The sequence below is a fragment of the Loxodonta africana genome, chromosome 22, assembly GCF_030014295.1.
Source record: "Loxodonta africana isolate mLoxAfr1 chromosome 22, mLoxAfr1.hap2, whole genome shotgun sequence".
NCBI classification, from domain to species: Eukaryota; Metazoa; Chordata; class Mammalia; order Proboscidea; family Elephantidae; genus Loxodonta; species Loxodonta africana.
The window spans coordinates 36,148,014-36,160,817 of NC_087363.1; the positions used below are offsets into that span (position 1 = coordinate 36,148,014).

At 49.8% G+C, this 12,804-nt stretch overlaps 1 protein-coding gene across 8 annotated transcripts in view; it reads right to left on the bottom strand.

Moving 5' to 3' along the window:
- IQSEC1 (IQ motif and Sec7 domain ArfGEF 1) overlaps positions 1-12,804 on the bottom strand; it is a 154,448-nt gene that overhangs the window by 7,865 nt on the left and 133,779 nt on the right. For all 8 annotated transcript variants that reach the window (XM_064274809.1, XM_064274806.1, XM_064274810.1 and 5 more), the window contains 6 exons: positions 11,274-11,413; positions 10,728-10,757; positions 8,822-8,947; positions 7,143-7,242; positions 1,102-1,263; positions 57-233 (listed from right to left, as the gene is read on the bottom strand). In XM_064274809.1, the coding sequence (XP_064130879.1) occupies positions 57-233; positions 1,102-1,263; positions 7,143-7,242; positions 8,822-8,947; positions 10,728-10,757; positions 11,274-11,413 (735 nt within the window). The remainder of the gene's footprint in view (positions 1-56; positions 234-1,101; positions 1,264-7,142; positions 7,243-8,821; positions 8,948-10,727; positions 10,758-11,273; positions 11,414-12,804) is intronic.

Here is a 12,804-nt window from a genome sequence, read left to right on the forward strand (position 1 = left end):
CTGTCTGAGTCCTGCATGCATTGGGCTAGGAAGGTGCCTCTAGGCCTAGCTCTTACCGGCTTCTGAGAGGTCCCTTAGGGAGCTGCTGAGGGCGCTGCGCTTGAGGCCTTCACTGCTGGCATAGCTGTCATCCAGGCAGGCCCGGCTCAGAGTCCCATTGCCTGACTCCTTTTTGAGGCTGGAGCACTGGGATATGCTGGGCCGCACGACACCCTTCTGCTTCTCGAGCTCCGCTGAAATAGAGAGGGTGGGGCCCAGTGAGAGGGGCATGGACGAGAGGACAGTCTGTGGGGGGGTCGAGGTGTGCGTGGTAGGAGGGAAATGCTGAGGATCCCAGCCTCTCTGCTCAGGGTTGGCACTCTCTGCACTGCCATCCACCTGGAATGGGGAAAAAGTAAGAGGGAGGGCTGTACTTGGCAAAGTGGGTGTGGTGGCTGTCTTGGACGCAAGGAAAGGGACAGCAGATCCCAGGAAGAGATGCTGGGAGGGGTCAGACTACCTTCTGGTGTGCAGGAAAGGCAGTCACTTTCCAATCGTGAGAGCTGACAGTGGACAAAGACCTCCCTGTCTTTGAGGTGGGAGATGGTCAGGGCTAACCAGGGTGGGGCCAGAGGTGCGACACTCATGTGCCTCCAGGGAGATGTGGAGCCAGGAGAGGGAGGGATCGTAATCGTCGTCCTCGCTCTCATCCATGGGACCCAGGGGTTGGCCATGACCGAGACCCCACCAGGAAGATGAGTAAATAATAATCATACTAAACCTTAAGAAGCTCAGCTCCAGAACTTTGGAAGCTCTTTTCACATGGGGTGACCAGGGAGCTGGAGGGGTCCTCTGATGGGCAGGACTGAGTCAGGCCTCAGAAGCCCTACCTCCCACCAGCTACCACCTATCCAGGCCACCCCAAGGAGGCCTCTTCCCTCCCCTCCCGCCTCCATGCCTCCTTTCTGTGGCTGGGGCCCAAGAGCTGCCCTGTTATGTGGTTGTACAGAAAGTTAGAAAAGACCTAGGCACATCTGCCTCTGACTGCTATCACGGCCACCAGGGAGGGAGGCAAAAGCCTGTGTTTTCTGGCTCTTCATCCCCAAAAGACCTGGGACTTACTCTCTATTCTGTGCTTCTCCATCTCCTGTACTTCTGCAATGGATTCCCGCAGGTCATCAGTGAATTTCTTCCGGTCTTGAGGATTGGGCGCATTGAAGTTTATTAACACTTTGATGTCTGCGCCGGGGACGGCAGACGTGAGCCGGATGCCATTGGGGTAGTCTGGAAAGGAGAAGGAAAGGAGAGAAGCCCGTGGGTCTAGTGTATTCTATAATCTCCTTTCTAGTCAAGACAATAATGATAAATCTCAATTCAGTAGCTGCATGGGAGAAGCACTCAGAGTCCAAGCTCTTCGTAGACTCGTCTAACCAGGGAGGAAAGGTTTCAACAGTGGCAGACTGGAGGGACCACAAAACAATCTCCATGTCCCCAACTTTGGTCCACTTTGTTCCATACATAAGTCAGGAGGCAGATATGGCCAATCCTGAAGGAAAAGCCAGGGCCCTCATTCTTCTCCCCACTCCGCAAAGGTCATGGAGCCACAGGCTCTTGATTTCAAGGTCTCTGGTGACTGCCTGGTGCTTGTCATGGTGGCCTGGTACTGAGTGCAGAAGGTAGACTGGGCAGAGGTAGGAGTCCTGTGCTGAGCGAAGAGTTTGATCCAGTGACCTCAGAGAATTCTGACACCAGAGTGAACTCCAGTCTCTTCTAAAGGCCTTCAGACCCACACCTCCCTTGTGCTGCAGGCACCTCACACCCAACACACCCTATGCCAAACCCAGCATCTTGCTGCCAAGATCTGCCTGGTGCCAGCTGTGAGCCTCCAGGGTCTTCTGGGCTTTGGTCTCCCGGCATCACCTTTCTCCTCAGTGGGCAATGCATGGCTGAGCAGGCCATCAGCAACTGGATGTTTGAAGGCTCCTGGCCCCAAAACTGATCCTGCCTTTGCTCAAACCTAGGTCAAGGTTGGCAACTCAAATGCCTATAAGCTCAAGCAGGTATCCTAGATGAGGGAACGGGGCCAGGTGGAACTGTGAGCACCTGGGGAATGCTGGGGCGGCAGGGTGTGGGGGTGGTGGGGGTGGGGTTATGCAGCCCATTATCACTATGTGAGTACGTGGGTCCAGTGATGCTGAACCTTTTGATTTTCAAGAGAAGCCTCCCCCACCAAAAAAAGTCTGTATTTTGATGTGGAGCCTATTAATTTAAATGTTGGCTCAATAACTTTTTTTTTTTTATATGTGCAAGTCAAATAAAACATGGCAAAGCCAGGGCTGACCCCTTGGGCTGCCAGTGTGAGACCCCTGGTATGAAAGTACTTCCCATAGAAACTTCAGGGTTGGCTCTTGCCAGCATCTAGTGTTGGGATCTGAGGCTGAGCCCTGGGAATCTAAAGATGGCCTAGTGTAGCCTCTGCCAAGGGGTTGTCTATGCCCCACCCCCTGCAGTAGCTTCACTGCCACCACCTCACTGAACTCTTGGCCTAGCCTGGGAGGCAGGGGTCATCACCATCATTGTGGAGTGGGGAACTGCTGGTCAAGACAACCATCCCTCTACCAGGCCCCTGGATGCCAGTACGTGGGAAACCAAAGCAAGGCATGGCTTCTGGCCTGGGGTGGACAGGGCAGAGAGTGGGGAGATGGCAAAGGTCAGTGCTGAGGATGCGCCTCAGGTACCTTGGGCCCATTGTGGGCAGGGGATAGAATGGCACGTGTGGTTATGGATGCCCCCTGCAAAGCTGCTTTGGACAGAGAAGTGGGTCGAGAGTCCAAATCCATGCCCTAAGGCCCTGTGTGTTGGGATGGAAGGCCAGTCAAAGAGCACCATGACAACCTGTCCTGAGAGGACAGGACACTGTGATGTCCTTTCAGGTCAGTCTTCCCCTCAGGCCACTCCAGAACATGCAGCGCAGCAGGGCCCTGTCCCAGGAGGACTGGGTTGGCCTAAAGCTCAGGTATTTCTGACAGAGAAGGGACAAAGAAGAAAGGAAGAGAGAAGGGGGACGGTAGCAAGAAGGAGCAAGGTCAAAAGGAAAGGTAAGTGGAGGAGCCATGGATATGAACCAGCTCCCCTCCCAATTCCCCAGGCCCCATGACCCACTCGCAGCTGAGGGGTTCCCGATAGCACATAAGAATAAAGACTTACTGAGTGCTTACTATATGCCAGGGGCTATTCTAGATGCTTTCCCTGTATGGACTCAACTGTCAAGGCAACCCTACAAGGTACGTACTACTATCACCCACTTTATAGTTAAAGGAAACTGAGGCTCAGAGAGGTTAAATCAACAAGCCCCACGGTCCTAAGTGGCAGAGAGGGATTTGAATCCACACTGTCTTGGTCTAGGGCTCAGCTCTTCACCTTGACAGCCACACTGGCATCACCTTTACCTGTTTTGGGGGCTGTGTTTTCATATCACCTATACTATTTACTTAATCTTTTTCTATCAACTTAGTATATAAATAAATTTATATCTACCATTATAAAAAATCTAATTACTTGCAACGTTGTTGTTGTTATTAGGTGCTGTCGAGTTGGTTCTGACTCATAGTGACCCTATGCATAACAGAATGAAACACTGCCTGGTCCTGAACCATCCTTACAATCGCTGTTATGCTTGAGCTCATTGTTGCAGCCACTGCGTCAATCCACCTCGTTGAGGGTCTTCCTCCTTTCCGCTGACCTTGTACTCTGCCAAGCATGATGTCCTTCTCCAGGGATTGATCCCTCCTGACAACATGTCCAAAGTATGTAAGACGCAGTCTCGCCATCCTTGCCTCTAAGGAGCATTCTAGCCGGGCTTCTTTCAAGACAGACTTGTTCGTTCTTTTCGCAGTCTATGGTATATTCAATATTCTTTGCTAACACCACAATTCAAAGGCGTCAATTCTTCTTCAGTCTTCCTTATTCGTTGCCCAGCTTTCGCATGCATATGATGCCATTGAAAATACCATGGCTTGGGTCAGGCGCACCTTAGTCTTCAATGTGACATCTTTGCTTTTCAAAACTTGGAAGAGATCCTTTGTAGCAGATTTACCCAATGCAATGCGTCTTTTGATTTCTTGATTGCTGCTTCCATGGCCATTGATTGTGGATCCAAGTAAAAGAAAATCCTTGACAACTTCAATCTTTTCTCCGTTTACCATGATGTTGTTTATTGGTCCAGTTGTGAGGATTTTTGTTTTCTTTTATGTTGAGGTGCAATCCATACTGAAGGCTGTGGTCTTTGATCTTCACTAGTAGGTGCTTCAAATCCTCTTCACTTTCAGCAAGCAAGGTTGTGTCATCTGTATAACGCAGGTTGTTAATGAGTCTTCCTCCAATCCTGATGCCCCGTTCTTCTTCATATAGTCCAGCTTCTCGTATTATTTGCTCAGCATACAGATTGAATAGGTATGGTGAAAGAATACAACCCTGACGCAGACCTTTCCTGACTTTAAACCAATCAGCATCCCCTTGTTCTATCCAAACAACTGCCTCTTGATCTATGTAGAAGTTCCTCATGAGCACAAGTAAGTGTTCTGGAATTCCCATTCTTCCCAATGTTACACATAATTTGTTATGATCCACACGGCCAAATGCCTTTGCATAGTCAATAAAACACAGGTAAACATCCTCCTGGTATTCTCTGCTTTCAGCCAGGATCCATCTGACATCAGCAATGACATCCCTGGTTCCACGTTCTCTTCTGAAACTGGCCTGAATTTCTGGCAGTTCCCTGTCGATATACTGCTGCAGCTGTTTTTGAATGATCTTCAGCAAAATTTTGCTTGCGTGTGATATTAATGATATTGTTCTGTACTTTCCACATTCGGTTGGATCACCTTTCTTGGAATAGGGATAAATATTGATCTCTTCCAGTCAGTTGGCCAGGAAGCTGTCTTCCATATTTCTTGGCATAGACGAGTGAGCACCTCCAGTGCTGCATCTGTTTGTTGAAACATCTCAATTGATATTCCATCAATTCCTGAAGCCTTGTTTTTCGCCAATGCCTTCAGAGCAGCTTGGACTTCTTTCTTCAGTACCATCGGTTCCTGATCATATGCCACCTCTTGAAATGGTTGAACATCGACTAATTCTTTTTGGTTTAATGACTCTGTGTATTCCTTCCATCTTCTTTTGATGCTACCTGCATCATTTAATATTTTCCCCATGGAATCCTTCGCTATTGCGACTCGGGGCTTGAATTTTTTATTCAATTATTTCAACTTGAGAAATGCCGAGCATGTTCTTCCCTTTTGGTTTTCCATCTCCAGCTCTTTGCTCATGTCATTATAATACTTTATTTTGTCTTCTCGAGCTGCCCTTTGAAATCTTCTGTTCAGTTCTTTTACTTCATCAATTCTTCTTTTGCTTTAGCTGCTCGACATTCGAGAGCAAGTTTCAGAGTCTCTTCTGACATCCATTTTGGTCTTTTCTTTCTTTCCTGTCTTTTCAATGACCTCTTGCTTTCTTCATGTATGATGTCCTTGATGTCATTCCATAACTCGTCTGGTCTTTGGTCACTAGTGTTCAATGCATCAAATCTGTTCCTCAGATGGTCTCTAAATTCAGGTGGGATATACTCAAGGTCATGTTTTAGCTCTCGTGGAATTTGCTCTGATTTTCTTCAGTTTCAGCTTGAACTTGCATATGAGCAATTGATGGTCTGTCTGTTCCATAGTCAGCCCCTGGCCTTGTTCTGACTGATGATATTAAGCTTTTCCATCGTCTCTTTCCACAGATGTAGTAGATTTGATTTCTGTGCATTCCATCTGGCGAGGTCCATGTGTATAGTTGTCGTTTATGTTGGTGAAAGAAGGTATTTGCAATGAAGAAGTCATTGGTCTTGCAAAATTCTATCATTCGATCTCCAGCATTGTTTCTATCACCAAGGCCATATTTTCCAACTACTGATCCTTCTTTTTTGTTTCCAACTTTTGCATTCCAATTGCCAGTAATTATCAATGCATCTTGATTGCATGTTCGATCAATTTCAGACTGCAGCAGGTGATAAAAATCTTCTATTTCTTCATCTTTGGCTCTAGTGGCTGGTCCATAAATTTGGATAATAGTCGTATTAACTAGTCTTCCTTATAGGCGTATGGATATTATCCCATCACTGACAGCATTATACTTCAGGATACATGTTGAAACATTCTTTTTGATGATGAATGCAACACCATTCCTCTTCGAGTTGTCATTCCCAGCATAGTAGACTGTATGATTGTCCAATTCAAAATGGCCAATTCCAGTCCATTTCAGCTCACTAATGCCTAGGATATCGATGTTCATGCGTTCCATTTCATTTTTGACAATTTCCAATTTTCCTAGATTCATACTTCGTACATTCCATGTTTACATTATTAATGGATGTTTGTAGCTGTTTCTTCTCATTTTGAGTCACGCCACATCAGCAAATGAAGGTCCCAAAAGCTTTTATTCCATCCACGTCATTAAGGTCGACTCTACTTTGAGGAGGCAGCTCTTCCCCAGTTATCTTTTGAGTGCCTTCCAACCTGGGGGGCTCATCTTCCAGCACTGTATCAGACAATGTTCCGCTGCTATTCATAAGGTTTTCACTGGCTAATGCTTTTTGGAAGTAGACTGCCGGGTCCTTCTTCCTAGTCTGTCTTAGTCTGGAAGCTCAGCTGAAACCTGTCCTCCATGGGTGACCCTGCTGGTATCTGAACCCCGGTGGCATAGCTTCCAGCTTCTCAGCAACACGCAAGCCCCCACAGTACAACAAACTGACAGACACGTGGGGGTCACTTGCAATAAGCAGAAGTAATGGTAAGCGTAAACACAAGCACCATGCATGGTTATTAAATTCTTCCTAGTCACCACTGTTTGCTGAGACCTCTAGCCTGCCACCACTTGTTAGCAAAGAGGGAATAAGAGCACCAGAGAAGCAGCACCGGATTCTCCCGGTGATGTCATCAGGTGGAACAAGAGCCGCAAAGAGAAGAGCTTTCTCAGCACGTGGGCAATGCAGTGTGATGCCAGTGTGCACAGCTCCCAGCCATCTCATGCTGGGCCTTCCAGGCCATGCTTTGTTGACACGTACACTTCCAGACCAGAGTATGGGGGGAGGGAGAGGCTGGGCAGGCCCTGGGCAGACTTACACTGGTTCTCGAAAAGCAGGACCTGCATGCCGTACAGAGAAAAGGACTGCCGGAAGCTGTACGTCACCGAGTTCTTCTTCTTCTGGAAGATCTTGGTGACCTGTAGGCAACCAGAGACAGAGGCCTGAGCCACATCGTCTGCAGTGTCCTAGATCACCCCTGGGCCTGCCCCATCACAGATCTGGGAGCTTGGGATTCTCAGTGGCCTTGATGGTGACCATGGTCTTCTGGGTGAGAATTCTCTCTTCAGTTCAGAGGTGAGGAGGCCTCTGGGGCAGGGAATAGCCAACACGGGGAGGAGGGCGTGCCCATTCACACTGTGACTTGGACAACAATTTCTATTCCTATGAGTCCCCAATACCCTCCTGGCTGGAAGCAAAGCCCCACAGCCCAGCAGAGACATGGCTGGCACATTGCTGTGGATGGCCCCTGAGATGCTTTCTCACAGCCACGGAAGGTGCACACACCTGAGGTTTGTACCTGGTGGGCAGGGTGGGCAGTCAGTGCTCAGTGGCAACAGGCTCAGGGAACAACCCCTGCATGTAAGCAGCCGATGCCCAGCCCATGATCCTGGCTCCGATGCCAGAGAACACAATAGCTCCACCTCTGCCAGGTCCTGTACCATGTTCCTCTGATACCAGCCAATCTTCAGTTACAGGGAGGAACTTTCCATCCTGGCAGCCACAGTGGCTGGCCAGCATGGGTTGGAAGGGAAGGGAAGCTTATATTTATTGAGTGCTCAGTTTGTGCCAGGCACCATGCAGGATTTATGTCCGGGACCTCATCTGACCACTGTAACTCCCTGAGAGCTTAATTTTACAGAGGAGGAAACTGAGGCTCAGAGATTTGAAGTGACTTTCTCAAGGTGAAGTACTCTTAAAGGATCTGAACCCACAAGTCTCAATTTTAACCTCAGCAGTCAGAGAGGACCACTTGGTTCTCACATCCAGTCAAGCATGTGGGGGCTGGGACAAGGCCTTCTGCAGGAAAGCCAGTGGCCTGCAGGAAGGACAGAAACCTGAAGGACAGGATGTAATGGGCATTCTTATCCCTTCTGGCTAGCATCTGCCCACCTTTTCTCTGGCAACAGCTCCATTTCCCTTTGGGGAGCTCCTCTCCTACCTTCAGTCCATTAGCTCTGGAGGGTGGGGCTATGACCCTGGCTCAGCCAATAAAAAAGCACTGCATCGCCCTGGCCCCAGTGACTGGTTTATGGAGGGCATAGGAAGCAGGAGGATTAGTTCTGAGGTATTTGCTCAAATTCTCAGGACGAGGCACCCTCTTTGTGCTGGTTGCTGGGAGTTGCTTGGGCATCTTTCCCTTTGTGGGCAGAGCCTGCCTGAGTAGGGTGCCCGAGGACAGAAAAGCCTTTGCCGCTGAGAGATGGAGATAATAAGGAGCCCCGATGACATTGTGTGAGCCTCTGGGAGCAGCTGGGGCTGAAGCCAGAAATCCCCTCAGGTCTTTTCCATGAGCCAATGAAGTCCTGTTTTCATCTGCATCGGTATGAGTTTGATTTCTGCCCCTTGCGACCAAAAGATTCTGGGCTAATACACTCTCCTACCTCCCCCCCGCCCCCCACACCCCGCCATGTATGGGTTTCCCCCCTGAAGACAAAAAGTCAAGGCCTCCTGACATGGAGGCTAGCTGCCCACAACACCCTGTGGATAACCACGTACCACCAGGAGATCATTAAATAGGAAGATTTCTCGCTGATGCAGTCCGAGTTTTTGGGGTTTATTTGGGTCTGGAACCTCGAAGAGCCGGCAGTAGCAGACCAGCCTACGATGGGGCAGAGACAGCACCTGTGCAAGGAGAGAAGTCCCGCCATCAGCTGCCCAACCCCCTCCTCTGGGGCCCAGGCACACCCCCCATGAGGTCACAGCAAAGGTGTCAGGCCTGCATGCCAAAACCGCAGGCTGGGGCCTCTCATTTGAAAAGGCCTCCCTCCTCTAGCAAACCCTGCAAAGAAGAATGTAGTTTTTCACTCATAGCAATTTCCCCCGCTGCTAACCAAAAGGTCAGCAGTTCAAATCCACCAGCTGCTCCTTGAAAACCCTATGAGGCAGTTCTACTCTGTCCTACAGGGTCGCTGTGAGTCGGAATCAACTCGACAGCAATGAGTTTTTGATTTTTTTCTGTACTCAGGAGCTACTACATAAGATTCCCTATTCGTGCTCTCCTAAAGGCCTGCGGTGAGTGCCCCTGCTGCTGGTGACGCAGCCTTTCAGTTCTTCCAGGCAGGTAACAGGCTTCTTACAGCCTCCCTCTCACATGGAACTCCTCAGCCAGAGAGGAATTCGTGTTTTCTGAGCCACTGTGATGTGCCAGCCACAAACATTAGCCTGTTTGGTGCCTGGAAAAAAATTTTCTAGAGAGAGTCTACTCTAGATGAGGAAAGCAAGGCAGAGAAAGGTAAAGCAACTTGCCCTCAATCATGAGCCGGGACCTGATCCCAGGCGCCATGATTTCTCCTTTGCCAAGCCTCCTTCTAAAAGACAACAGTGGTTCTAACGTCTGAAAGACCTGCCCACACCCTAAGCCAGGCCCACGATGCTTTGTAGAATCTAGCTGCTGTAACTACAACCATCCACCTCCCACGAGGCCTGTCCTTGCCTTACCCTCCATTCTATATACCCGACCCCAAATGCGCCCACTGTGGGTTCAGGGGAACCATCTGCCTTTCACGTTGCCAGGACTGAAGCTGCCCTCAGGCCCAACTCAATCAGCTGGTATCTCAGTGGCCCAGGCCTGGCTACCGGGAGCTCTAGTCTCATATACAGACTGGCTACTATGGGAGAAATGCATGGCAGCTGTAGAGGGTGGAAGCAGGGTTAACTCTGCCTGAAACTGGAGGGGTTCCCCGGACTAAGCACACCAGGGAGATGAGTCAAGGGGTAGGAGAACTGTGGCAAACAGTTTGGCACGTGCAGCATCACCATTTGGTATTGTGGGAACAAAAGGATGAAGGAGGGAGGATGATGGGACAGGGGGCTGCAAAGGCAGCCAAGGGCCAGGGCATGGGGGGCTTTAAGGATCCTGGACTTTCCCTATGGGAAGCTGGTAAAGGGGAGGATGAAAGCTGACTCTTGGCAGTGGGTGGGGGCTGTTGGTAAGGGATAATGAAAGACAACAGGTACCATGCAAGGGACTGACAGACTGGAGGAGCACGTTCTCCAGGGTCGGCAGGGAGATGCTGCGGGGGTGGTGGTGATGCAATAGGTCTTGGGGGGATGAGAAGAAGAGGCTGAGAGAGTGGCGGAAGTGCAACCATCTGCCAGCAAATGGGGAAGGCGCCTGAACTGAGGTTGAAGAGGACCTCAAGGGCCACACTGAGACCATCTGCTTCAGTGCAGGGTCTGGAAGCCCAGCCACAGGGAAGGACTCTTATCAGCTCCTGAGAGGCTTTCCCCCTTGCCCACGCAGTCTCTGAGCCGGAAGGGATGGGAGGCTAGGGTAATCAAGAAAATGAAATGTCTTATCGTTCTGGAAATTAACTCAAGCAGCCAGAACTTTGGAGATGGGAGCCCACTGTTCCCCCAGGGCAGTACATCAGCCGGAATGTAAGCACAGAGAAATACTCACACAGCCAAGCCCATGGTGCAAGGATCCAATCTATGTGGGAATACAGGAAATAAACGAAAGAAGATATTAGCATTTCAAAGGGTACACTTGGGCCCTGAGGAGCTAAGAGGTGATGATGTTCAGTTAAAAAGAAGCAGCTCCCACCCCCACGCCAGCTTCCCTTTGGCTCCATCCAGCCACGCCACAGGGTGTGTGACCAAGTGGAAGGCTGGGTGGCAGGGCTCTGAGGGCGCTTTGAGGGGATTCCTGAGGTCTCCAAGGAAGCCTGCCAGCATAGGTGGGGCACAGAGCAGAACCACCACACAGTCTGGCCACCACCTGTCCTAAGATCCTTCAGTTCTTTTTAGATATAACCCTGTGTAAATGTCCATTATTCTGCAATATCAGGAAACACTGAAGAAAAAGCAAAAAACCCCGAAATAATGTACAAACCCTGCCTGGGAGAGGCAAGGCTCCTGAGGTCAGAGCTGGCCAGGGAGGCACTGGGGGTGGGGGGTGTGCCTCCCCACAGAGACCCCTCTGGTGATGCCTGGGCCTGCCACTTACCGGCTTCTTCCCCACAATGAGCTTCTCCACCTTCTGCACCTGAGACACGTGGTCCTCGTTGGTCTTCAGCTCCCGCTTGCGGATCCGCTCATAGATCCCGACAAGCATCTCCCGAGGGATGTCCTCACCGTCATCCACACCTGGGAGGGGACCAGGGCCAGTGGTCAGATTGGGACTTGGGTAGCTGTGGCGGCTCAGCCTCGCTCCAGCCTCACCCTCTGACTTACCAGTTTCTAAACCATATCAGAACAGGGATCCCTTTCACCATCGCAACAGAACCAAAGGCCTTCCAGACACATAGGCACCGAATTATAGCCAGTCAATTACAAATCTCAGATTCCCTCCACCAGGAGCAAGGCTGGCACATCCAGCTTCCACCTGGACAAGCATGGGGGCTGTGTCCCTTCTAAGCCATATTCAGAGAGCTTTGTAAATCTTACTTTGCTCCACCTTACCAAAGCCCTGTGAGGTAGGCATAATCGTCTGCTTTCCGCAGATGGGAAAACTGAGGCTCGGAGGAGGTATGGGGTTGGGGGAGAGGCTGTGAAGCAAGGGGCCTTGTGAGTTCAGGCTCTGATAGACATAAAACCAAATCCTAGTTCTATCCCTTACTAGCTGGGTGACTGTGGGCAGGTTGCCGAGCCTCTCAGCTTGGTGTCCTCATCTGTAAAACGGTCACCAAGAGCACTGAGGACTTCACAGGGCTGTTGTGAGGAAACAGGAGAAGCATGCGGTATGCTTAGCACAGCGCCAGGCACTGAGTGACAGCGCAAGAAACGGTGGCTGGCGTTATCAACACTATAGTAGTTGCTGCTGTTGTCCCACATCACACAGGCAGAAAGAGAGGCCAGGACTTGAACCCAGCTGGCTCTTATTCCAAGCTCATATTCTTTCTTGTACACCACACTGAACAGCTGCTGTGAGAACAGTAATTCGACCCAACTCATGAGAGAAACACAAACTCATCCTGGTGAGATCTGCTGCTCCCCCATCTGACTGACAGGAGGCTACAGGTCTGGTGACAGGCTCTGTTGGCGAGGCTGTGGGGAAATGGGCCCTCTCCCATATCACTAGTGGTGTGGGGAAAGTGTCAATCCCCCTGTGGCAATTTGGCAGTGCCTGTCAAAATTATAAACTCAAACGCCCTTTGGTCTGATGATGGCCTTTGGGGAATTTATCCCATGGGAAATGATACATGTCCACGTTATTTATTGAAGCATTGTTTCCAAATAGCAAAACCCTGGAAGCAACCTGTTTACCCATTAACATGGGATTGGTTAAGAAATCATCACAAATCAGTACAATGGCATACTATGGATCTGCCAAAAAGAATGAGGGGGGCCACAGTGAACTGATATGGAAAATTTCTCTTACATTTGTTAAATGAAAAGGGCAAGGTACAAAACATTTTGTTATACGTATTCTACCACAATAAAATAAAATTAGAATCTACAGGGGATTCTGGGAAGATGGCAGCATAAACAAGTCATCATTCCGATCCTTCTCACAAATACAACCAAAAATACAACCA